At 48.0% G+C, this 23308-nt stretch overlaps 1 protein-coding gene across 6 annotated transcripts in view; it reads left to right on the top strand.

Annotated features, from left to right (window-relative positions):
• Nucleotides 1–8635: 8635 nt before the first annotated feature.
• The window catches only part of MUC20 (mucin 20, cell surface associated), a 15383-nt gene continuing 710 nt past the window's right edge, over nucleotides 8636–23308 (top strand). Inside the window, exons 1-4 of one of the 6 annotated variants that reach the window (XM_023214860.1) lie at nucleotides 8636–8818; nucleotides 12330–13604; nucleotides 15992–16083; nucleotides 19399–19800. In XM_023214860.1, the coding sequence (XP_023070628.1) occupies nucleotides 8743–8818; nucleotides 12330–13604; nucleotides 15992–16083; nucleotides 19399–19467 (1512 nt within the window). In that variant the 5' untranslated portion in view covers nucleotides 8636–8742 and the 3' untranslated portion in view covers nucleotides 19468–19800. Of the gene's footprint in view, nucleotides 8819–12248; nucleotides 13605–15991; nucleotides 16442–19398; nucleotides 19801–23308 lie in introns of those variants that run through there. The other 5 variants (XM_023214861.1, XM_023214862.1, XM_023214863.1 and 2 more) reach the window with 5 other exon arrangements.

Genomic DNA, 23308 nt, shown 5'->3' with positions numbered 1-23308 from the left:
AAATTTTGCTATTTGATTTTCATCTGAGTTTCTTTAAAATGCAAATTCAAGGCTATTTAGCTGACAACTGCTTGGAGTAGTAAAACAGGCTATCAAGAATTCAAAGGTGTGGCCAGGTGCAGTGGCTCACGTCTGTAATCCTAGCACTTTGGGAGGCTGAATCGCGAAGATCTCTTGAGGTCAGGAGTTCAAAACCATCCTGGCCAACATGGTGAAACCCCATCTCTACTAAAAATACAAAAAAATTTACCAGGTGTGGTGGCGGGCACCTGTAATCCCAGCTACTCAGGAGGCTGAGGCAGGAGAACTGCTTGAAGCCAGGAGGCAGAGGTTGCAGTGAGTTGAGATCAAGCCATTGCACTCCAGCCTGAGCAACAGAATGAGACTCCATCTAAAAAAAAAAAAAAAAAAAAAAGAGTAAAAAAGAATTTGAAGATGTAAGATGGAAAAAAAAGCTCTTTATGAATCTATAAGATGAACTTCTATCAGCATACCTAACACATATATGTATTTATGTGTTGTGTACACAATGTTTCGCTGCTGAAAATATGTAAAAGAGCTCTAATTGGCCGGGCGCGGTGGCTCACGCCTGTAATCCCAGCACATGGGGAGGCCGAGGTGGGTGGATCACGAGGTCAGGAGATTGAGACTATCCTGGCTAACATGGTGAAACCCCATCTCTACTAAAAGTACAAAAAAATGCCGGGTGAGGTGGTGGGCACCTGTAGTCCCAGTTATTCAGGAGGCTGAGGCAGGAGAATGGCGTGAACCCAGGAGGCGGAGCTTGCAGTGAGCTGAGATTGCACCACTGCACTCTAGCCTGGGTGACAGAGTGAGACTCTGCCTCAAAAAAAATAAATAAATAAAAAGAGCTCTAATTAATTGGCTTAAGAAAATAAAAGCACTTCGCTGGGTGCAGTGGCTCATACCTATAGTCCCAGCACTTTGGGAGGCTGAGGCGGGTAGATCACCTGAGGTCAGGAGTTCGAGACCAGCCTGGCCAACATGGTGAAACCCTGTCTCTACTAAAAATACAAAAATTAGCCGGGCGTGATGGCATGTGCCTGTAGTCCCAGCTAATCAGGAGGCTGAGACAGGAGAATTGCTTGAACCTGGGAGGTGAAGGTTGCAGTGAGCTGAGATCACACCACTGCACTCCAGCCTGGGTGACAGAGTGAGACTCCATCTCAAAAATAAAATAAAATAAAAGTGTTGAATCAAATAGTTTATCAGGAAGAAAGAAAAGACTAGCCAATGCTTTTTCAAGTTCACCTAACTTAAGTAAAATCTTGAATAAGTAAGCTAGCTTTAAAATTATTGGTAAAGTAATATTATAAATATCTTAAGAATTGCCAGCATATATTTTTGTTTGCATTTATTAATCAAGCAATTTTATACTTATCCCTCCAAATAATACAAGGTGTTCAAATATGGCACAGAGGTTACAAAACTATAAGCCCAGCCCAAGACAGGATGATCTTTGCTTATGTAATTTCTAATAATTAGGACATTGATATGGGTTTAATGAAAACAGCTACATTGTGAATTTAGTAAGATTACCATAACTTCTAACCTTCTGGCTTTAGGCAGTCTAGTCCACAGGGAATAAGGTTTGTTTTGGGAAAGGACTGTTACCCACTTTGTTTCAAAGCTAGACTATAAACTAAGTTCCTCCTAAAGTTAGTTCAGCCTCCGCCCAGGAATGAACAAGGACAGCTTGGAGGTTAGAAGCAAGATGGAGTTGGTTAGGTCACATCTTTCTCACCGTCTCAGTTATGATTTTGCAATGGCAGTTCCATAACTTTACATGATGACTACTGCAGTTTTCATAAATAATCTAGGTAAACAATTAAAATAAAATAATTAGGCAAATGTAATGGGACAAATACTTGTAGACAAACTCATCATAATTTGGAATCTTAAGTTATATTAAATTAAATAATAGATATTCCATTATTTGAGTATTTTCCAATAAAAATAAATTGTAGAAAAACTTTCTAAGAAAATGTATATCCTTTTTTAAAAGGTGAACAATATTTGTCTAATTCAAGGTTTATTAAAAAGTTACATATAAAACAAGGCAAAAGGAACCAGGAAATAAGAGAGATGTAAAGAAAGTTATAAAGAGGTTTTTCTTTTTAGTAAGAAAGCTTGAAGAAACATAATTTTATATGAGAAAGAATTTTGTATGGTAAACATAGCCCTAAAATAAAATGACTGGTTGTTTGAGAAAGAGATGTTCAGGACAGACCAGAAAATCCAAGCATATCATGAACAGTCTGTGTAAGTCACAATAAGAGGATTTAAAAAAAAAAAACTAAAAAACATTTATATGGTTAAGGTATCTATAATTAAAGGGAAATTATAATGGTCTTTCTAGAGATTGGGCTTAATGCAAAAAAAAAAAAAAAAAGAAACCACTTATACACTAAATAATTGGTTAGAACAATGAAATTTTCTTACGGGATTGATTTACTCTTAATAAAATATAAGAGACTCTAATTTTTTTTAACCCAAAGTTCAATTTTTATTGCATCTCACCATTTTTTATTTTCTCTCCCCTTTGAAAGGGTGCAAAATAGTAACACTCCCCTTCAACTCGTTTGCAGCTCATATAAGATTTTTCTTCAAGTTCTGTTTGTTGTGGCCTGATGATAACAATGTTCTCTTAAAGGTCTAAAGGAAATGTTTTCTTTCATCATAATATTCTGTGCAGTGCCAAAGGTCTTTTCTTTTGCTTTTTGGTAACTGGCCTAACAGATTTCATGGTTTATCGAACTAATTGCCATTATTATTAAATTTTGGTTTGCTTAGAAAAAAACTGAGATTGAAAAAATTTTCTTAAATTAAGGTTATTACATCCATGTATCTTGCTGTATGTTCTTTTAAAGTCCTGGCGACATGAAGTTACAGGGCTTTGAGTCCTGGGTCTGAAAAGGACACCAAGTCCTGCTAAATCTTAAACACTGACAGGAATTCAAGCCTCATCTTCAGGCCCAGTAGAAGACGCCAATCAAAATGAACTACGTTCCTGAGATGCAGAAATTGAAGTTGTTCAACTCCTCAGGGCCCAGGGACTAGCATGGGCATGTGAGATTGTAAGGGCCAGTTTTGAGAGATGAAATACATTGAGTTTCTCTGTAAATTAACCATTACTGTCAAAGACACCCTGACGCAAGATCAGCATGTGGGCCCTGTGTCAGATTGACAGGTTTTCTTGAACCACTAACTGACTCCTTAATAAAGGTTATAAAAGGCTTGTGGAAGTTATATGTTATGGTCAATATTAAAATTTTATACATTGTTTATATAAAATTTTGAAAAATGTAATTAGCTTCCTGCTGTTGTTTTAAATTAGGGCTTATTGTTTGAAAATTAAGTCTCCTCTCCCAAACAATGAAGGCTTTTGCCTTTTTTTTTTTTAAATCCTTGAGCTATCACTTTGGTCAAATCAGTGACTTATTTTACAATGACCTATGATATCAAGTGTTTTAAACCTTTGATATCTGACAAACTTTCCAAAATCAAATTATAAATTATGTATTTTTCTGTCCTAATCATTTAAGATACTAGGTTCCCTAAAGTCCAAAAATGACATAATTTGGCTTATTTGGTATAAAAATTATACAGAAAGCATTGTCAAGTATGAAATTGTGTTTGGTTTCTTTGGACTGTATTTGTATAAGTATGTTATTGGTATGTGTTCTAAAATTATGGGAAACTCCTATAATTCTGATATGACTTAGTGTACCTTATTGATAATAATTGTAATTGTTATATTACATTATTTTGTGCCACAGAGGTAACAAATTTCCTTGTCAATTGTGTCTTTGACTATGGCTCCCCTAAAACTTTTTGTTATCCACAGACAATTGTCTTGTTTTGGTCCTCTTTAGAAGGTGGTTTTATAGCTGGGTATGGTGGCTCATACCTGTAATTCCAGCACTTTGGGAGGCCGAGGTGGGTGGATCATGAGCTCAGGAGTTCCAGACCAGCCTGGCCAAGATGGTGAAACGCTGTTTCTACTAAAACTACAAAGATTAGCTAGGCATGGTGGCAGATGCCTGTAATCTCAGCTACTTGGTAGGCTGAGGCAGGAGAATCACTTGAATCCAGGTAGCAGAGATTGTAGTGAGCCAAGATCACCCCACTGCATTCCAGCCTGAGTGAGAGAGTGAGACTCTGTCTAAAAAAAAAAAAAAAAAAAAAAAAAGAAGGTGGTTTTATAATCAGCTATAAAACTCTAAAAAGTACTCTTGAATGCAGGTTTCTGATAACTTTGGAGATTGTGACATCAGAATAGAGGAAAAATTTTCAGGACTCATGGAGATCTGAAATGTTCATAAATATCAAGCAGAACAGGAATTAACTACATAGACTGAACTTACAGAAGACTGAAGTAATCTTTTTGACTTTTTGCTTAAAACGTTGTTGATCCTTTGTTTTGTTTTTTTAGAGTCAAGGAAACTTTTCTTTTGAGCTATTGACTCCTATGAACAAAATTTGGGGCATATTTGTTTCTCTCTACCTGATTTCTCTAGAATTTGGAAACTATTTGTGAGTATTCTTGACTTATCACAATGTAGTTATTTGCATAAGTACAATAATAATCTTTTTATTTGTAACAGGACATAATTGGAGAAACTGGTTGTTCTACCACAGCTTTGACAGGAATGGTGTGCTTTCCTTTAAGGAATTAAACTTGTTTTATGGAGCCAGTAAAAGCCCCTTGGGAAAACTGGCCGCATGCCCTGTCTACACAGTCCCTGAACAGGGTTCCTGACCTGTGGTAAGTAAAGAATGTCACTTTCTGACAGGCCCAGGAGCCCCAAGTTTTATCTTGGGACCTCAAGAGGAGAGGAATTCATGCAACTCATAGGTATTTGTTGGTACAAATCCATGGCAGGGCTCAGCTTTAAACAAGTCTTTTCTGAGATTCCTTCTATGGAACAAAGTTCCATCAAAGCCAATTTAACGGCCTGTGTAAAAAAATAATTATTCTTGCTGCACTGTATACAAATAATCAGGCCAAGTATAATAAAGGAAATCAGTCCTACCATGATTTGTCTTTAGTAAAAATGAGAAGCTGGAGAGAGAAAAATTATGTTTTAAAAACTATAGTACACCTGTTGTTAGATTCTAGTTTTGCCTAACATTTTTCAATTTTTATTGTTTTCTGTAGTTTGAACCAAATTCTAATTTTTCTTGGCTACAAGTCTTCGAAATAATATTTTCAATTTTTTCCTTTCTTTTTCCCCATTTTTCCTAATTTTGAGTCACTGAAAGTTAAGCTGTGCTTTCTTAAAGCCATGTAAACTGAAGCTAGACAACTTAAACTTCAGAAGAAAATAACAGCAACCTTATTTACATACATAAGACACTTTCATACCTGCCTACTGATGTATAAACTTCAGAGTAATGTGGCCTATATCGATTTTTCCAGGACTGTTCTTTTGCCTGTTATTGTTTTTTTCCCTTCCTCCCCCTATTTTTTCTTCATAGGACATGAGACTTCACAACCTGCTAAAAATGAGCTTTCCTAATAACTTGGGATCTACCCATCTAGAAATACACCATCCTAGCCATGAGAGACCAGATGAAACCTGAGACCAGAGACTCATTTTCTCCTAAATGCTTTCTCAAAAAATTTTAAAAAGGAAAGGGGTAGAAATGTGAAAGGAAACTATCTTGGGCCCCCAAAATCACTAAGCTAAAGGGAAAAGTCAAGCTGGGAATGGCTTAGGGCAAACCTGCCTCCCATTCTATGCAAAGTCATCCCTCCTTCCGTTCACTGAGATAAATGCATATCTAATTGCCCCCTTTGGAAAGGTGAATCAGAAACTCAAAAGAATGTTACTATTTGTCTCTTATCTACCTATAACCTGGGGGCCCCCTCCCTGTTTCCAGTTGTCCCACCTTTCCAGACTGAACCAATGTTCATCTTACATGTGTTGACTGATGTCTCATGTCTCCCGAAAACGTGTAAAACCAAACTATGCTCTGACCACCTTGGCATATGTCACCAGAACCTTCTGAGGCTGTGTCATGGACGCGAGTCCTCAACCTTTGCTAAATAAACTTTCTAAATTAACTGAGACCTGTCTCAGATATTCGGGGTTCAAGTTTGCTGTCTCTCTTCACTAGGAAAGTTGTTCCATGAAGGCCAGGATCTCTTTTACTGAGTGATGTATTCCAAGTGCCTGGAGCAATGTCTGGCATAGGGAAGGAATTCCATCCATGAGTGTTAAATTAATGAACTGGCCTCTTGTGCTCATTCAAGGTGAGAGCTGAGTTTGGCTGAAAATATGTCCCAGGAACTTTCTGTGTAAGCCTGTTATGGCCCCCAGAGCTAACAGTCATCTGCCCAGGCTTATAAATTTCCCCAAATACCGAGGAAAATCATCCAAAATTCAGCAAACCCAGAGAAGCTTTCAGTCAGGCTTCCTTTCCAGGGATTCCTCACTTCCTCATCTGCAACAGGCTGGGGTGGACTCAGCTGCTGCTGGAATGAGGAAGCCCCGATCCCTGCAGGGGTGGGGCTGGAGGAGGGCTGGGGTGGCTGAAAGGACCTGCATTCTTGCTTAGTCTCTTCTCCATCTTCCCTTGGGGTAAGCCTCAGAGTGGATCGCAGCTACTAGATGGGGTCTAAGAGAATACAGCCCCTGCTGTGGCCCTGGCTTCCTCTCTCTACCTGACACCTCCCGGGGGGTCCTTGTCTCATTTGATAAGCAAAGAGCTGGGGCTGAGTGGAGGATGGAAGGGGCTCAGCCTACAGATCAATGGTGTCCAAGATCCCCACTCCAAGTGCTGAGTTTTGTCCCCTGTGAGCCTCCCTCAGCCCCTTCTGGGGAGTCTTCCTCCTCCCGTTCTCTCCCATTCCCTCCTTCTTCCCAGCAGCACAGCCCAGAGCAAATTTCTGGAAGACAATGTCACACACCCACCACAGAACCCCAGACCACGAGGCCAAAAGGACCTTGCAGTTCACGTTGACTGAGGCCCAGAGAGAGCAGATAACTTGTACGTTCGCACAGCTCCTGGGTCAGTGTTAAAGAGAGAGTTGGAAATGGAACCTGGACCTTCCAAATTTTTTTTTTCCTTTTCCTTTTTTAGACAGAGTCTTGCTCTGTCACCCAGGCTGGAGTGCAGTGGAGCAATCTTGGCTCACTGCTACCTCTGCATCCTGGGTTCAAGAGATTCTCCTGCCTCAGCCTTCCAAGTAGCAAGGATTACAGGCCCACACTACCATGCCTGGCTAATTTCAGTATTTTTAATAGAGACGGGGTTTCGCCATGTTGGCCAGGCTGCTCTTGAACTCCTGGCCTCAAGTGATCTGCCCACCTTGGCCTCTCAAATGCTGGGGTTACAGGCGTGAGCCACTGCACCCGGCCTGGTTTTAAAGTTCTTTCCAGTTCTGAGATGTTGTGATTCCCTCGTGCGGATCCAGCAGGCTTTCTTCTACCCAAGAGCAGCCTTCATCAGCGCTCCTGCCCTGAAATTCCCAAGCTGCCTTGTCTGGTCACCGGCCAGTGGCCATAACAGTCCATGTCTGTGGCACACGGAGGGAGTAAGAAGCTTCTCTCGGGCGTTTGGAAATATATTCAGTAACTGCATGTCCCTTCTCACGGCTAAATCTCTAGCTTCTCTGAGTCATCACCCTCCTGCGTCCTCTCTTCCTAGGCCCTGAGACTCAGATGAGCGCGCTCACCTCTTCTCTCTTCCCAGCCCCGCGCCTTCAGCCTGGCCAGTGTTCCTGGCTTTGACTGGGATGCAGAATCACAGGATGATGAAGATGAAAGGATGCTAGAAATTAGAGTCTTGTCCCACACCGGGGGGCTGTCTCTTCTCCCCAGCGCTTGAGGATCAGAGTGGATGTCAGGGTTCTCACTCACTCACTGAGCACCTAAGATGTATATATTTTTGATGAGCATCAACTGTGTTTACTATCGCATGTCATCCTTACAACAGCAGCCCAGCGAGGTAGGGTTTATCCATTTACAGAGCAGGAAGAGAAGGTTCAGCCTGACTCTGAATTTCGCCCTCGGAGATAGAGTTAATCATGCCCAGGACCAGGAACGAAGCCCGGGTCTGACTTAAAGCCCCAGCTCCAGGCACAGGAGGGGAGGTGGTGAAACGGGGCCTCCTGTGGCCTTCCCAGCACAAGACTGAGGGTCAGTGTCACTGTGGAAGTGATTTGGCCGGGCGTGGTGGCTCAGGCCTGTCATCCCAGCACTTTGGGAGGCCAAGGCGAGGGGATCACCTGAGGTCAGGAGTTCAAGACAAGCCTGGCCAGTATGGTGAAACCCCGTCTCTATCATAAATACAAAAATTAGCTGGGCGTGGTCGTGGGTGCCTGTAATCCCAACTACTCGGGCGGCTGAGGCAGGAGAATTGCTTGATCCCGGGAGGAAGAGGTTTCAGTGAGCTGAGATCTCACTGCTGTACACTCCAGCCTGGGCGACAGCGCGAGACTCCAGCTCAAAAAAAAAAAAAAAAAAAAGCTAGTGATTCCACATCTTCAAATCAAATGTCAGTGGAGTGTTTACTGGGCCAGGAAGGCAGGGGGTCAGCTTGCTGGCAGCCTCAACCTGCCAGCCCTCGGCCTGCACATTTGTGTGGCCACATCCTGGAAACCAGCCAGTCACACACCTCGGCAGGAGGTGGCCCCTCCTCCCTGGCTTGAGGAAGCAGGAAAAGGTACCTGTGAGACAGCCTGCAGTTCTGCAGTGGCGGTGGCCGGCTAGGATGGGCCGTCTCTGGGGTCTGGCTCTGCCCCTTTTCTTCTTCTGCTGGGAGGTTGCGGTCTCTGGGAGCTCTGCAGGTAAGGAGGCCAGAGGGGCCTGGTGGGCCTCTCCTGTCGTGAGGCTCTGGGAGTGAATTTCAGTGTGGGCAAGGGCAGGCGCTCTTGGGTTGATTATAAGGAACCATGGTGCTACCTGTGAAGTGCTACCATTGATGATAAAGAGTGTGCGGATGACGGTGTGTGTGTGTGTGTAAGCCTGCATGGTGCTGCCATGGTAAGAGGTGGCTGAGAGTCTGTCTCTATGAACGTGGAGAGTGAGTGGGGCGGGGAGGTGGGTGCAGGGAGGTGCCAGCTGGCGATCATTGTGCAGAAAGCTGAAGAATGTGGCTCAACAAGATTCGGACTCCAAGTTTATTACCTGGCATGGATTTCCTTCAAAATACAGATATGGAGTGAAAAGTCCGACTACCACAAACTGCTTGGGAAGGGTGGATGCTGAGAGGCAGGGCTTTTGTGAAGGACGGGAACGAACCCTGACCTGTCGCTAGTAGGAGTTGTGCCAAACTCATCACATACATTAAAAAAGGGGGGGATTTATTTTATTTTATTTTTTTATTTTATTTTAGAGCAGTTCTAGGTTTGCTGTAAACGTTGAGTGGAGAGGCCGGGTGCAGTGGCTCACACCTGTAATCCCAGCGTTTTGGGAGGCCGAGGCGGGTGGATCACCTGAGGTTAGGAGTTTGAGACCAACCTGACCAACATGGAGAAACCCCGTCTCTACTAAAAATACAAAATTAGTGGGATGTGGTAGCAGGTGCCTGTAATCCCAGCTACTCAGGAGGCTAAGGCAGGAGGATTGCTTGAACCTGGGAGGTGGAGGTTGCAGTGAGCCAAGATCATGCCACTGCACTCCAGCCTGGGCAACAGAGTGAAACTGTTTAAAAAAAAAAAAAACAAATTTGAGTGGAGAGTATCGAGTTCCCATCCCCACCACTTACCGCCTCCCCCATCATCAACATCCCCCACCAGAGTGGCACGTTTGTTAGGACTGAGGAACCTACTTTAATGCATCATTATCATACATTATATTTTTAACCCTCACAATGGCCCTACAAGATGGCCCTGTTCTGACCACCCCCGACCTCCACTGCTTTAAGGATGAGGCCACTGTGCTTCTGGGGATCCAGTGACTCCTCCTCGGAGCCAGGATCTGACTCTACACAGGCCTGAGCACTGCACGCCGCGGCCTCCTGCCTGTGCTCACCGTGGCCTGGTTTGTGCTGCACGTGTCCTGTTAGCTCCACCTTACAGATGCGGAAATGCAGGCTTGGAGCTGAGAGACTTGGCCAGGGTCACAGGGCAGAGAGCAGGTTCTCCAACTCAGGGTCCCAAGTCCACCTGCTTTCCTCTCCGCCAGATTTGAAGATTGTACCAGGAGAGCTGCAGTGTTCCAGAGCTACCGAGGGGCTGGGCCGGGCTTTGCTGTATTTGAGAAGAACCCCCGAACCCAAAAGGCTGTGGGCTTGGGGAGCATGAGGAGGTTTCACAGCAAAACTGACACCCCGGGGCTCCTGGAAAAGCTGGAAAATGTGCCAGGGGAAGTCAGGCTCCCAGGGCGCCACTCTGGGCTTCTAGCTGTGTGGGCTGGACCCAGAAGGCTCAGAGAAATGATCTCAGGCCTTGAAGTGGGGAGAAGAAACTGTCATGAAGGCAGATGAACATTCCTGCAAAGGTGAGGTTTGTGTGTGCAGCTGGGCTGCAGTGGACCAGTGGTGGCAGCGGGTGCCCAGGACTCGCCGCACTGCCTGGGGGTGCAGCCCGTACTCCTCACTACAGTCACATCGACTGTGCGTGCTTTCAGGTGGCTGGGGAGAGGACTCCATGGGGGAGGGGTGCTTACCTTGTGGGCTTTGGAAGATAAGAAATTTCCCTTTCACCTTCTCCGCTGGTCCTCACCACCTTGGCAAGGCAGGTATTGTGACCTGTTTACTCAGGTGAGGACATGGAGGCTGGGAGGGGTCTAGAGACTGGCCGGGCTAGTAGGAGGCCGAGTCATCCAGCCCTAGAGCCAGTAGTGGGCAGCACAGCGGCAGCTGCAACCAAGGCTCTTGACTCCTGCCCCGTCATTCCCTGAGGTCCACAGGACAACCAGCCGGGACCTGGGGCCCCATCCTGACGCCCTGGGGAGAGGTTCTAGGCCTCCTTGGGGTCTATGGGCTACTTTTGGAGCAGTGGAGCTGGGTCAAGACTATCTCAAACCATGTGCCGGGGGAGGTCAGACTCCAAGAGCGCCACCTTCAGGCTTCTAGCTGTGTGGGCTGGACCCAGAAGGCTCAGAGAAATGAGGGGGTTTGTATTTGATCCTTTTCCTTCCAAGACTGGGATTACTACATAAAATACACAGGGCATCCCGTCACATTTGAATTTCAGGTAACAATTTTTTTTTTTTTTTTAGTGTAAGTATGTAGCCAATATTGCATGAGAAATACTTGTGCTAAAAAGTTATTCGTCATTTATCTGAAATGCAAGTTCAAATTTAACTGAGTACCCTATATTTTTATTTGTTAAATCTAGAAGCCCTCTCCAAGAGGCTCCTTGGCCTCCTCACAGGGAGAGCCCGATCTCCCTCTAGACAGGAGAGGCACCCCCCCTTTCTCAGGCCAGAAAAGATCTTGCAGTAAACCACTCAAGAGGCTGAGGCAGGAGGACCACTTGAGCCCAGGAATTCAAGACCTGCCTGGGCAACAGCGCGAGTTCCTGTCTCTGGGGAAAGTATCCTGCCGCAGCCTCCCTCGGGCCCCCCACTTCCTCCCTCCTCAGGGCCAGTCAAGGGAACAGGCCTCTGCCCTGGGCAGAAGTGGCAGCAGCCGCTCTCTGAAAGGCTGGGTTTTGTCTGAGCTGGCTGCCTGCGTCCTGTGGAAAATGCATGGCCACAGTTTCTATGGTTCCTGGGCTCCAACCCTGCAGTTCTCAGCTCTCGTTCAGGAGGGGCCTTGGCAGGGTGGGGCACCCTGTTTCCCTTGCCGGAGCCCCAAGGACTCTGCCGGCTCCCTCACTTTGGCAGCAGCACTGCCCACCCTGTCTCTGGAGGTTCCTCCCTTCAGTCCACCCAGCCACCCCAAAAGGCAGAACCATAGGCCTTTCTCATCTTTTAAGGGTTTTGACTTCCATGGGGAAGTATGTGTTGGATGAGAAAAGTGGCCGGGGAAGGGGACACAGGTTCAGAAAGCTCTGCGAGTCCTGGACGCTGCTCTGCCTCCTTGGCTCACCCTGGAAGGTGGACACTGGCCCCACTCATCCCCTGTTAAAGACGCAGGCCGAGAGCCAGCAGATCCCGGGGCTTGCTGGCCCCTAGTGAGTTGTCAGGGCTTCAGAGGACACCAGTCATGGCAACCCCAGCTCTGTGGCTGCCACACGGGCCTGGGCTTCCCAGGACTGCCTCCTTCTTGTTCGCTTATGTAGATGACAAAGGAGGTAACAGCACTTCCCCTCCCCACCCTCCTCCCAGAAGTGCCCAGGGTGTAAAGGAAATCGCTTGTGTGAAGTCCACTGGAACCCAGGCTCACCAAGTCAATCTTAACCAACACAGGCCCCAGCAGCCTCAGAGCAGACACTGCGATGACAATGGACGACACAGAAGTGCTCGCTATGACTCCAGCACCAGGCCACGCCGCTCTGGAAACTCCTGCTCTGAGTGCTGAGAGCTCCTGTAGGTCCTCAACCCCAGCCGGCCCCACTCCAGAGGCAGAGACCCAGGGAACCGAGAGCATCTCCCCTGCAACAGAGACCAGGACGCCCACAGAAACACCTCCCGACTGCACGGTGCTGATCGCCACCTCTGCAGAGACATCAGCCGCCACTGGCGGCCCCGAGGGACCTGGAACGACCACAGCTGAGCCCGTCACAGGCAGCGATCCTGAGGAAGCCATTTCTGACACCCTTCGCACCGATGATAGCTCTGAAGAGGCAAAGACACCGATGATAGCTCTGAAGAGCCAGTCGACATTGGCTCACACCTCCACAGAAGCTAAGGGCCTGGCCTCAGACAGCAGCGCCTCTTCCGACAGCCCCCCTCCAGCCGTCACCCCCTCATGGTCCCTGGGATCTGGCGTCACTCTCCTCGCTGAAGCCCTGGTGACCGTCACCCCCGTCGAGGTTATCAATTGCAGCATCACGGAAATAGAAACAACGACTTCCAGCATCCCTGGGGCCTCAGACACAGATCACAGCCCCACGGAAGGCGTGAAGGCCTCGCCCACCTCCAATCCACCAGCTCTGCCTGACTCCACGGATGCAAAACCACACAGCACCGAGGCCACAGCCTCTGCCAAGACCCTGTCCACAGCCGGTGCCACAGAGTCAACCGCACCTGATGCCACGGTTGGGACTCCACTCCCCACCAACAGCACCACAGAAAGAGAAGTGACAGCACCCGGGGCCATGACCCTCAGTGGAACTCTGGCCACAGTCAGCAGGAATCCCCTGGAAGAAACCTCAGCCCTCTCTGTTGAGACACCAAGTGACGTCAGCGTCTCAGGAGCAGCTCTCGTCTCCACAGAGGCCGGGTCAGCAGTGGGCAGAACAGCTTCCTTTGCTGGGTGCTCTGCTTCCTCCTACAGCACCTCAAAAGCCACCATCAAGAACTTCACCCCTTCAGAGACACCGACCACGGACATCACAACCAAAGGGCCCTTCCCCACCAGCAGGGACCCTCTTCCTTCTGTCCCTCCGACTACAGCCAACAGCAGCCGAGGGACGAACAGCACCTTAGCCAAGACCACAACCTCAGCGAAGACCCCGATGAAGCCCCCAACAGCCACGCCCACCACTGCTCAGACGAGGCCGACCACAGACGTGAGTGCAGGTGAGTGGCTCCTGCTGGTGATCTTTGGGGATTTGGGATGCGGGGTTTCCAGGACGTCTCTGCGCTTGAGGAGTGGAGAGGAGGGAAGGATCTGGAGCCTATTCGGAGCCTGCCCCTGATGTTGCCGCTTCGTGATCTTCTAGTGGTTCTTGGCGAAATCAGGAAAAGGCAGATGGAGGGTTGTGTATGGAAAGAGGTGGAGATGGAAGTCTGGAAAAATGGTTTTTGGTCTCAGCTCTGCCTCTAACAACCCGAGTGACCTTGGGCAAGTCCCTCTCCCTCTCCGGGCCTCAGTTTCCCCACCTGTAGTTGGAGAGGGTTGGGATGGGCGCCGAAGTCCTGTCCAGCTCTGACCTATGAAGTTCACTGTTGAGCAGCTCTGGAAGCTTCTATTCCAGCCATAGCCACACAGAGGAGCAGCATGCAGGCATCAGGCCCAAGCTGCTGCTCTCTGATGGGCTGGGATCCCATGAAAGTGGGGCCCGCTGGATGCATTTCCTAGGATTTATGCCATACATAGTGACTTAAAATAAATGAATACAGGCCGGGAGCGGTGGCTCACGCCTGTAACACCAGCACTTTGGGAGGCCGAGGAGGGTAAATCACCTGAGGTTTGGAGTGTAAGACCAGCCTGGCCAACATAGTGAAATCCCGACTCTACTAAAAATTGAAAATGAACCGGGTGTGGTGGCGCACCCCTGTAATACCAGCTACTCAGGAGGCTGAGGCAGGAGAATTGCTTGAACCCAGGAGGTGGAGGTTGAAGTGAGCCGAGATCACGCCGCTGCACTCCAGCCTGGGTGACGAGAGTGAAACTCCATCTCAAAAATAAACAAACAAACAAATAAATACAGCAAAGGCTTGGGAGTTTAAAGCTACATCTCTAAGGCAACAAACAGGGACTTCTCAGGGGAGAGTTTATTGTCAGAGGCTGCTTGGTCAGTCCAGCTTCTGGCCAGCCTGCAGCCTCCACCTCCACTTCCTGTCACTTCCCTTGGGCATCTCTGTGTATCCACAGCTTCTCCCACCTTTCTGGGGGAGGTGAGGATACAAACATTAATCACAGCCACTCAATAAATAAAGATATTACTGAATACCTTTTGTATTGTAGGCAGGGGTGATATAAACATGTTTCACACCCAGTAAGCATTGGCCCCCGCTGAACGTTCTCTCTGATGCCAGGCAGTGCCACCAGCTTCGTGTATGTTATCTCCTCTATTTAACCTTCAAAACAGCCTTATGAGGTGGGTAACACGACCCCATCTGACAGGGCTAAAGATGGTAGCTCAACTGTCCTGGAAAGAAAAATACCTTTATTATTGGTTGATTAGCATAAAAAGGTACATCATAAAATGTCTTCCTCCCCTGGCTGTACCCCCAGCCAGTTCTCTTCACACGTGTAACCTGTGGGATTGTTTATTTTCTGTTCTTTTCTTTTCTTTTTTTGAGACAGAGTTTTGCTCTTGTTGCCCAGGCTGGAGTGTAATGGTGCAATCTTGGCTCACCGCAATCTCTGCCTCCCAGGTTCAAGTGATTCTCCTGCGTCAGCCTCCCGAGTAGCTGGAATTACAGGCGTGCACCACCACACCAGCTAATTTTTATTTTTAGTAGAGATGGGGTTTCCCCATGTTGGCCAGGCTGGTCTTGAACTCCTGACCTCAGGTGATCTGCTCGCCTCGGGCTCCCAAAGTGCTGGGATTACAGGGGTGAGCCACTGCACCCAAGCTTATTGCCTTAGTTTTACTGACCAGTGAATAAAATTGTCTTTAGTGTGGTTTGAACACTCACCATGAGATCTGCGCTCTGAGAGGCTGCGATAGAGTATTGTTACCCACGGTATGGTACGGCAGGTCGCTGGAACTCAGTCGTCTTGCATAACTGAAATGTCACCCCCTTGATCAGCTCCTCCCTGCTTCCCCGTCCTTCAGAAAGCTATTCTTTCTTCATTTTGTTTTGTTTTACCATCACTTGTTTAGCCAGTTCTGCATGGATGGACCCTTAGGTCGTGTCTAGTATTTCATTATGGCAAACAGCGCTGCAGTAAACAGGACCTTTTTTTTTTTTTTTTTTTTTGAGACAGAGTCTCACTCTGTCACCCAGGCTGGAGTGCAATGGCGTGATCTTGGCTCACTGCAACCTCCACCTCCAGGGCTCAGGTGATCCTCCCACCTCAGCCTCCTGAGTAGCTGGAATGACAGGTGTGAGCCACCACACCCAGCTGATTTTTGCATTTTTAGTAGAGACAGGGTTTCACCATGCTGGCTAGGCTGGTCTCGAACTCCTGACCTCAGGTGATCCACCTGCCTCGCCCTCCCAAAGTGCTGGGATTACAGGCGTGAGCGACCACGCCCAGCCCTGATTTTCATGTTACTGTTCTCCATTTGCAGGTGAAAATGTAGGTTTCCTCCTCCTGCGGCTGAGTGTGGCCTCCGCGGAAGACCTCACTGACCCCAGAGTGGCAGAGAGGCTGATGCAGCAGGTGAGTGGGCCCTTTCTGGACCAGGGGAGTAGAGGAAGGGGTGAGGTTTGCAGGGGCTGCCAGGAAGACCCGCAGGACACAGAAGAGCAGCTGCCGCACTTGGAAGGGAGTCTCGTTTCTTACAGAGAGTTAGGAGCTGAATCGGAGGATCTCTGCCTGGCTTTGCTTCTGCCTGCCTTCTCCGAGTTCTTCATTTCCTTCTCTGCAATGTAAACACATGACTGCCCAACCCCTGATTTCTTCTGGTCCTTGGAAGCTTGGCCTTCTGGCCCCTGAGGAGAAGGTCAGTGATATTGATGGGAGGGTAGGCAGGACTCTTGGTTGTAAGTGGCAGAAACCCAAGTCAGAGCAGTTTATGAAAAAAAAAAAAAAAAAAAAGGCAAGGTCTGGGAAACCTAGAAGCATCTCCTCAGCTTCAGTATGGCTGGATCCGGCAGCTCAAACGCGATCACGGGGATTTTCTCTTTCTCTCCCTGTCTTAACTCTACTCCCTTCATTCTTCAGAGTCTTTCTTCACATGTATGAAAAGGCAGCCTTGTTAGCCATAGATTCACAAGGAACTTCCCTCTCCCCAAATTTTCTTTTCTTTTCTCTCTTTTTTTTTTTTTTTTGAGACAAACTCTCGCTCTGTCACCCAGGCTGGAGTGCAGTGGCCGGATCTCAGCTCACTGCAAGCTCCGCCTCCCGGGTTCACGCCATTTTCCTGCCTCAGCCTCCCGAGTAGCTGGGACTACAGGCGCCGCCACCACGGCCAGCTAATTTTTTTGTATTTTTTTAGTAGAGACGGGGTTTCACCATGTAGACCAGGATGGTCTCGATCTCCTGACCTCGTGATCCACCCGTCTCAGCCTCCCAAAGTGCTGGGATTACAGGCTTGAGCCACCGCGCCTGGGCCCCTCTCCCCAAATTTTCATGTCATCTGGGGAAGGGCAGGTCTCCGTGGCCTGCCAGGGCCACCATGACTGACAACCCAATCAGGATCCCATAGAGGAAGGACGAGCCCCGAGAAAACAGGGAGACTGGGCAGAAAAACCCCAGAGACGTACACTCTAGATGAGGACCAAGACTGGGATGCATTTGTACGAGTTGGGAAAATTCTCCTGAAGCCCACTGGACAGAACTTCCGATGGTGAAATTCCGGGGCCAGGGCTCTTGGGGATGCGGATGCTGTGGCTTGTTGGAAGGTTAGGCTGGGTCAGCTCCACGCAGATTTCACGGGCCTGGCCTCGCTGAGGGGCAGGTGGTTCTCCTGCTGTGCGGTACAGGGTAGCAGACGGGAAGTATCTAAGCTCTGCTCACAAACGTGACCAGTGAAAACAGGCCCGGCACACAGTCTAACGTGGATTGCCTCTTCGGCAGTGCCCTTGTCAATACCCGAAGCTTGCATTTAGCACCTCTCACAGTCAGTGGGGGCCGTCCCACTTAAAAGTGGCTCAGACTTACTGTCATCCCTCGCAAGGGTAAACCTGGCAGCGATGCTGGCTGGGGGTCTTATGCCAGGTGTAGAGTTCATAGCCGGGCTGGATAGGTGGAAGCGATTGCCCTTTGCAGAGGGAAACAAGATACGTCCGTGGAGAGTGGGATCCTTTATTGCAGGCGAAAGAAAACCTCTGTCTGTCATAAGTAAAAGGGGGATTTGTTGGCAGGGTCCCAGAGTGCATAGAATCAAAGCAATGCCAGGACAGCAGGCTCGGAAAATAGGCAGGAGGACTCCCAGGGGAGTGCAGGGGCTCTGGGGGCCAGACAGCGGGGTCACGCTGGCTGGGACACTGTCCCTCTTGCTGGTGAGTCACTATCGGATGCTGCCACAGCCGACGGGCGTCGTGTGGCCTGCACACACGTTCACACGGGTTCTCGCTGCCTTTTTGTCTCGCTGGACTTTTTGCTCCAGAGCCAAAGTCCTGAGTTGGAGCATTTGATAGGCCAAGCTTAGCCCTTGTGCTCCCGTGAGTCCACAGCCAGGTGCCAGGGATGGGAAGAAGGGATATCTGCATCCTTGGAGTTCTCTTAGTGGCAGCGAGGCCCATCGAGACTCCCACTGCAAGGAGTTCCCTAAACATAGCACGGAGATTCGACACCCGATGGCCAAATAAATGACAAATGCCCCCAGCACGTGACAGTCAAAGTAGCGAGTGTGAATCCTTGTGGAAGAGGAAAGTTGTTTTTGTTTTGTTTTGTTTTCTGAGACTGTCTTGCTCTGTTGCCCAGGCTGGAGTGCAGTGGTGCAATCTCGGCTCACTGCAAGCTCCACCTCCCAGGTTCAAGACATTCTCCTGCCTCTGCATCCCGTGTAGCTGGGATTACAAGCCTGTGCCAGCAAACCGGCTAATTTTTATATGTTTAGTAGAGACAGGGTTTCAGGTTTCACCGTCTAGTCTCCATCTAGACTAGCCAGGCTAGTCTCGAACTCTTGACCTTGTGATCCACCCACCTCAGCCTCCCAAAGTGCTGGGATTACAGGCTTGAGTCATTGCGCCTGGCTGGAAAGCCAGTTTTGTTTTTTTCTTTTTCTTTTTCTCTTTCTCTTTCTCTTCTTTTTCTTGAGACAGATTCTCGCTCTGTTGTCCAGAGTGCAATGGAGTGCAATGGTGCGATCTCGGCTCACTGCAACCTCCGCCTCCCAGGTTCAAGCGATTCTCCTGCCTCAGTCTCCCAAGTAGCTGGGATTACAGGTGCCCGCCACCACTCCCGGCTAATTTTTGTATTTTTAGTAGAGACGGGGTTTCTCCATGTTGGTCAGGTTGGTCTTGAACTCCTGACATCAGGTGACCCACCCGCCTCAGCTTCCCAAAGCACTGGGATTACTGGCCTGAGCCACCGCACCTAGCCGGGAAGCCGGTTTTGAATCTCAGGTCTGCGCTCCCAAACCGGAAACGATTTCAGGAATCGGAAAGAAACCGGATGATCAGGAGCAGGTCAGGCAGCTGAGGCGCAGGCACCAGGCCCTGTAGGGTTGGGCGTCAGTTCTCCTCTGGGCACAGCCACGGTTTGGGCTCAGGAATTAGACAATGAGCGTCGGAACCAGCTAGATCTGGGTGTGAATTCTGGTTCCCAACTGTGTGATCTTGGATAAGTTATTCTATGCGACTTTCATCCCTTATAAAATGAGGATCGTAACACCTGCTTTGTAAGGTTTCTGTGAGGTTTAGATGACATGTGTGTGAAGCACCAGCCTGTGTCTGGCATGTAAGAGGCCCAGGAAGGGTTGCCATCCTCCACATGCGCTCTGCCCCACCGTCCCTTCCTGTCCTCTGCCTATGGCGAGCTCATGGGTCAGATGGGCTGAAAGGACCACCTGGCTCCCTTGTTCTCCAGCTCTGCCAGGGACTCCACGCCCATGCGCCTCACTTCCAGGTCTCCTTACTGCGCATCAGGAGAGGCTAACAGACGTCAGCTGCAGCCACGCATGTCCCGTATGCCAAAAGAAGGTGCTGCCCGTGGCCTGGGCCCCCACCAACAGACTGCAGCTGCGTTACTGTGCTGAGAGGTACTCAGAAGTTTCCCATGAAGGGCAGCCGGTCCAAGCCCCTGACCCCAGATGTGGCAACAGGACCCTCACTCACAGTCACCGGAGCATATATGTGGGGAGGGGCTTCACCTGTTCCCAGAGGTGTCCTCGGACTCACCTTGGCACATGTTCTGTGTTTCAGTAAAGAGAGACCTGATCAGCCATCTGTGTGCTCCCATCCTGCGTTAAAATTCACTCAGTGTGGTCCAGACGCTGTCTATTGATCTGTATGCTTTCGCCGTTTTTACCGTAGAGGGATTGTGGATATTCTCACTGCACCTCCTCCATCCACTCCCCCAGGTCTTGGTTTGCACTTTGATGAGAGCATTTACTGAGAGGGGCCTGGAGCCTGTTGAACAGTGCGCTACGGCAGGGCAGGGGCCACCTTTGTTCATCTCAGTATCCCTTGAACTAGCAGAGCGTCTGGCCTGCGGTGGGATCGCAGAGAATGTGGAATTGACCTAAATTTAAATTTCAAGTTCTGGACACAAGCCTCAATTATTCTTCTTATATGTTATAACTTACATGCTATTATTTAAAAAAACATTAAATGGTTTTTTATTATAAAAGTAAAACTTGGCCAGGCGCACTGGCTCATGCCTGTAATACCAGCACTTTGGGAGGCTGGAGTGGGTGGATCACTTGAGCTCAGGGGTTTGAGACTGGCCTGAACAACATGGCGAAGCCCTGTCTCTACGAAAAATACAAAAGTTAGCTGGGTGTAATTGTGGACACCTGTATTCCCAGGTACTCGTGAGGCTGAGGTGGGAGGATCACTTGAACCCGGGAGATGGAGGTTGCCATCAGCTGAGGTCACACCTCTGCACTCCAACCTGGGTGACAAGGTGAGACCCTGTCTCCAAAAAGTAAATGAATAAAAATAAATAAAATGAAAGTGGCGGGGTGCGGCGGCTTGTGCCTGTAATCCCAGCACTTTGGGAGGCCGAGGCAGGCAGATCACGAGGTCAGGAGTTTGAGACCAGCCTGGCCAGCATGGTGAAACCCTGTCTCCACAAAAAACACAGAAATTAGCTGGGCGTGGTGGCAGGTGCCTGTAATCGTAGCTACTCGGGAGGCTGAGGCAGGAGAATTGCTTGAACCTGAGACGCAGAGGTTGCAGTGACCCAAGATCCCGCCGCTGCACTCCAGCCTGGGTGAAAGGGCAAGACTCTGTCTCATAAATAAATAAATAAATAAATAAATTTAAAATAAAAGTAAAACTTGTTTATGATTTCAACATTTTGAAAAATTCCAAAGACCAAGCAAAGTAAGAAGTGGGAAGAGGAGAAAGAAAACATTTTCTATAATCCTACCTCTTAGATACAACGATTTATTTTTTAAAATTGAGACAGGGTCTCACTCTCACCCAAACTGCAGTGCAGTGGTGCGACCATGGCTCACTGCAGCCTCAACCTCCCAGGCTCCAGTGATCCTCCCATCTTAGCCTCCTGAGGAGCTGGGACCACAGATGTGCCACCACACCTGGCTAAGTTTTGTACTTCTTTTGTAAAGAAGGGGCTTTACTATGTTGACCAGGTTGGTCTCGATCTCCTGAGCTCAAGCAGTCCTCCTGTCTCAGACTCACAAAGTGCTGGGATTACAGGCATGAGCCCCTGTGCCCAGCCTTGTATACAGATGCAGCTATTATTATTAGTGTTTTTCTAAAATCGAAGTTCTGATTTCTTCCTCTGGGCCTGCTCCACCTGCATCTTCCCCATCTCAGTTAATGTCAGTTGCGTCCTTCAGTTGCTGAAGCCGAAATCCTCGGCACTGTTCTTTATTCTTGTCTCTCACATTTTGCACCAGGAAATTCTGCTGGCTCTACGGCCATCAAACTGTGCCCAGAACCTGGCCCCTCCTCAGCATCTCCTGTGCTACCACCAAAATGGTCCACGATGCCGTCATCTCTCACCTGCACTACTACAGGTCTCCCTGTTTCCAGCTCTGCCCCCACCCCAGTCTAGTCCCAATGTGTCAGCCAGGGCTGTCTTTTTACAGCATAAGGCAGACCACACCACTTCTTTGCTCCAGTCCTCCCATTTCACTCAGAAGAAAAGCAAAGTTCTGACAACGGCTGCAAAGCCATACATGACCTGCGCCCCTCCCCTGCCTCCTTAATTTGCTCACTGCACCACAGCCACACTGACATCTTTCTTGTTCCTTGAATGCACTGGGCCTGCTCTTGCCTTGGGACCTTTCTGTGCATGCTCAGTCTGCTCAGAAGCCTTCTCCTCTGCATATCCACTTGGCTAACCCTCTACCTCCACTTTCACGTCCCTTCTCAGCGAGGTCTGCCATGACCATGCTGCTTAAAAATTCAGTCTCCCCTTCTGCACTTTGATGTACTTTACAGTGCTGATCACAATTGAACATCATACATATTTTATTTATTTTCTTTATTATCTGTGTCCCCCAACTAGAATGAAAGATTTTGCCCTTTACGGTTTCTCTAGCGCCAAGAACAGTACCTGGCACATACCAGGGGCTCAGTAAATATTCGTTAGATGAATGAAGGAAACGAGGAGACAACGCTGACATTGCTGTGAGCATGGGGAGTTTGAGCGTTTGACGGATCCCTTCCATTTCTGGAGTGGGGCAGAATGAGTTTCATAAAGTAGCTTGGACAAAAATAATTCACTCATCTTGACAAATATGTTGAGCACCTGCCTCAGAAGATAGACTGAGCTATGTGCCGTGGAGGATTCAAACCTGTCTCTTCTCCCAGGGATTGAAGTTAGACATGTACAGAAATAATAAATTGAAAGAACTTATTTATACCGCATATAGCAACAACAGGATGCACTTAAATATAGAGAACTCTTACAGAGCAAGAAAAAAAAAAAAAAAGGCAAACACACCAGTAGAAAAATGGATAAAGGGCAACAGGTAATTCACAAAAGAAGAAATACAAATGTCCTCTCCTCCCGCCACCGGCCCCCCAATGAAAAAGAACGTGTGACTTCACTAACAAAAACAGGTCTATTAATACAGTGAGAAATTGCTTATTGTATGTCTGTACTGATCTGTACTGGGTGCCGGGCAAACGGGCATTCTCAAACACTCCTAGGAGGAAAGAAATTGGTATAGCCTTTCTGGAGGACAATTTAACTGATTTATTTAAAGCCTGAAAAATGTAGATATCTTTAACTCAGCAGTTTCGTGACTGATTTATCTTAAGGAAGTAATTAAGAATCTGTGCCTAATTTTTATAACAACTAATAGATGAAAAAGACAAAATGAAACACAAATAACCTAAAATCTCCCCATGTAACAGTTTGCTTAAACACTATAGTGTTTTTTGCAAGCTACGGAAGCGTTGTTGAAACATGTATTTATTAAGATGGAAAAAAGATCATGAAATATTGTTTTATCTTCTCTTCTTTTCTAAAAATGAAACTAAAAAAAATTTCTTTTTAACTCCAAGCTACCTTTTATACCATCTCCAGAGCCTTCCTCTCCCAAATCAAAGCTACTCCTATTCCTACCTCCGGGATGAAATTCCCACCTTGGTATGCAAGGGTCTTCATGATACGGCCTCAGCCAACTACCTTAGCTCCAGGTTGCGGCCCCATCTTCCATATCCTGTGCTCGTTGCACAGGGAGCAGCTCGCTAACCCCAGGCACACCTGCTTCCATCTGGAGTGTCTGCACATCATGATTCTTGCCCTGGTCCCTTTGCCTGGAAAACTCCTATTCATTCCTCAAAGCCCAGTTCAG

The sequence above is a fragment of the Piliocolobus tephrosceles genome, chromosome 2 (genome assembly GCF_002776525.5).
Source record: "Piliocolobus tephrosceles isolate RC106 chromosome 2, ASM277652v3, whole genome shotgun sequence".
In the NCBI taxonomy this organism is placed as follows: Eukaryota; Metazoa; Chordata; class Mammalia; order Primates; family Cercopithecidae; genus Piliocolobus; species Piliocolobus tephrosceles.
This window is presented reverse-complemented; position numbering and strand designations above follow the sequence as displayed.